General features: G+C 41.6%; 1 protein-coding gene across 1 annotated transcript; it reads left to right on the plus strand.

Annotated features, from left to right (window-relative positions):
* On the plus strand, positions 1–2,296 carry LOC110024544 (pentatricopeptide repeat-containing protein At2g03380, mitochondrial-like). The gene has a single exon (XM_020724573.1). It carries the CDS (start codon positions 73–75, stop codon positions 2,185–2,187), a length of 2,115 nt encoding a protein of 704 aa, XP_020580232.1. The 5' UTR covers positions 1–72; the 3' UTR covers positions 2,188–2,296.

Raw genomic sequence — 2,296 nt, forward strand, 5'->3', positions numbered from 1 at the left:
AATCCCCCAATTTCTAAAGTGCCCGGGCCTCTCCTACCTGCAAGCCAAAGCGGCGGCAGCCATGGAAGGAGGATGGCGAGCTTCTTACCAGCGCTTCAAAGACGATTTCTTTCGATTCCTTCAGCGAAATCTGACGCTTTGGGCTGTCTGTCCGGCATCAATCACCAGAATACGGGATCCTTCCTCCCGCCTCCATTAAATCTCCGTACTTGCTCTACGGACTACAGCAGAACTCTCTCACGCAAGATTCTTTCGTTGTTTGATTCTTGTACCAACTTGTTCTCTCTCCGTAAATCGCACACCTTGCTCATCATCAATGGGCTGTCCACAAACCTCTCTTTACAGACAAAGCTGCTCGTTTCCTATGCTGCTTTGGGAAACACAAAGTGCGCACGCATGTTGTTCGACAGAATTACTGACCCGGATCTTTACTCATGTAAAGCAATGATGAAGTCCTATCTCATGAATGACTGCTATTTGGACGCGATCAAGCTTTACGGCTGTTATAGAGAGTTCCTTCTAGTGCAGGACAATGTCTTGTTCTCGCTGGTCTTGAATGCCTGCGTTAAATTGTTTGATCTTAACGAGGGAAAGAAGATTCATTGCCATATAGCTAAGGTTGGGAACCCAGATGATTTTCTTCTAAACACACTCATTGACATGTATGCAAAATGTGGAGATTTGAATTCAGCATCTACCTTGTTTGATACAATTTTAGAGAAAAATGTGGTAACTTGGACCACAATCATGTCTGGTTTGGTTCAACATGATCGTGCCGAAGATGGATTGATTTTGTTTAACAGCATGAGATTAGCAGGTGTGGAGCCTAGTGAGTACACTATGGGCACTATACTATCAGCATGTTCATCATTAGAAGCTTTAGTTCAAGGAAGATGGATTCAAGGCTATGTCTTGAAGAAAGGGATGGCTATGAATATCTTCATTGGATCTGCATTATTGGATATGTATGTCAAGTGTGGGGAAGTTACTGATGCTTATTCCATCTTCAACGACCTGGATTATATTGACCTCATCACATGGACTGCTATGGTCGTCGGCTACACGCAGAACGGCTACGCTGTTGAAGCTTTGAAGCTCTTCTCCAACCCTAACTGGGCAGACATAATCCCTAACTCCATCACCATTGCCAGCGCTCTCTCAGCTTCAGCCCAATTATCCAATTTGAATCTAGGCAGGTCAATTCATATGCTTGGGATAAAGCTAGGAGTAGAAGATTACAATGTTGTAATGAATGCAATTGTTGATATGTATGCAAAGTGTGGTTCTATTAAGGAAGCTGAGAATATTTTTCAAAGGATGGATTGGAAGGATTTAGTCACTTGGAATGCAATGATGGCAGGTTATTCTCAAAATAATTTTGGATCCGAGGCTTTGTTACTCTTTCACAAAATGAGGTTTGAAGGTTATTTACCTGATGCTGTCACAATAGTGAATGCTTTCTCAACTTGTGCTTCTATTTGTTCACTGTATATTGGAGGTTCATTTCATGCTTATGCTGTTAGAGCTGCCTTTCTTTCAAATATTTATGTTAGTACCGCTTTACTGAATTTCTACAACAAATGTGGGGATCTAACATCGGCTCGCCAAGTATTTGATGAGATGTGCAATAAGAATGTTGTCACATGGTGTGCAATGATGGGTGGATATGGTTTGCAGGGTGATTCTGTTACTTCTCTTGATCTTTTCCAAAAAATGTTGTGGGAAGATCTAAAGCCCAATGAAGTTACCTTTATGAGCATTCTATCAACCTGTGGTCACACCGGAATGGTTAAGGAAGGTAAGGAGCTTTTTGAGAGGATGTGTAAACAGTATGAAGTAGTTCCATCCATGAAGCACTATTGTTGCATGGTTGATATGTTAGTGAGAGCTGGGAAGCTTGAGGAAGCAGTAGAGTTCATGGAGGGGATGCCTGTGAATGCTGAGATTAGTGTGTGGGCAGTTTTGCTTCATGGCTGTAGTCTGCACTCGAGATTGGATCTTGGTGAAAAGGCACTAAGAAAAATAATGGAGATGACGCCTAATAGCCCAGATTATTATGTTTTGTTGTCAAATTTGTATGCATCTGATCAAAGGTGGGATGAGGCACTGAAGGTGAGGGAACTGATGAAACAGAAGAGATTGATAAAGTCACCTGGAAGCAGCTTTATACGCACAGATGGTAGATGAGATTTATGTGAACTCAACTTATCACTATTTTGATGTTAAGTGGTTGCATGCACTTGACTTTAAAATGTGACAATGCTCATTTAAAAATATGAATCTGTGCCTTTAACCT

Source organism: Phalaenopsis equestris, unplaced genomic scaffold, assembly GCF_001263595.1.
Source record: "Phalaenopsis equestris unplaced genomic scaffold, ASM126359v1 Scaffold000002, whole genome shotgun sequence".
NCBI lineage: Eukaryota > Viridiplantae > Streptophyta > Magnoliopsida > Asparagales > Orchidaceae > Phalaenopsis > Phalaenopsis equestris.

Excerpts from the sequence above, each read along its gene's own strand:
- LOC110024544 (XM_020724573.1), top strand. The coding sequence starts at position 73 with ATGGCGAGCTTCTTACCAGCGCTTCAAAGACGATTTCTTTCGATTCCT.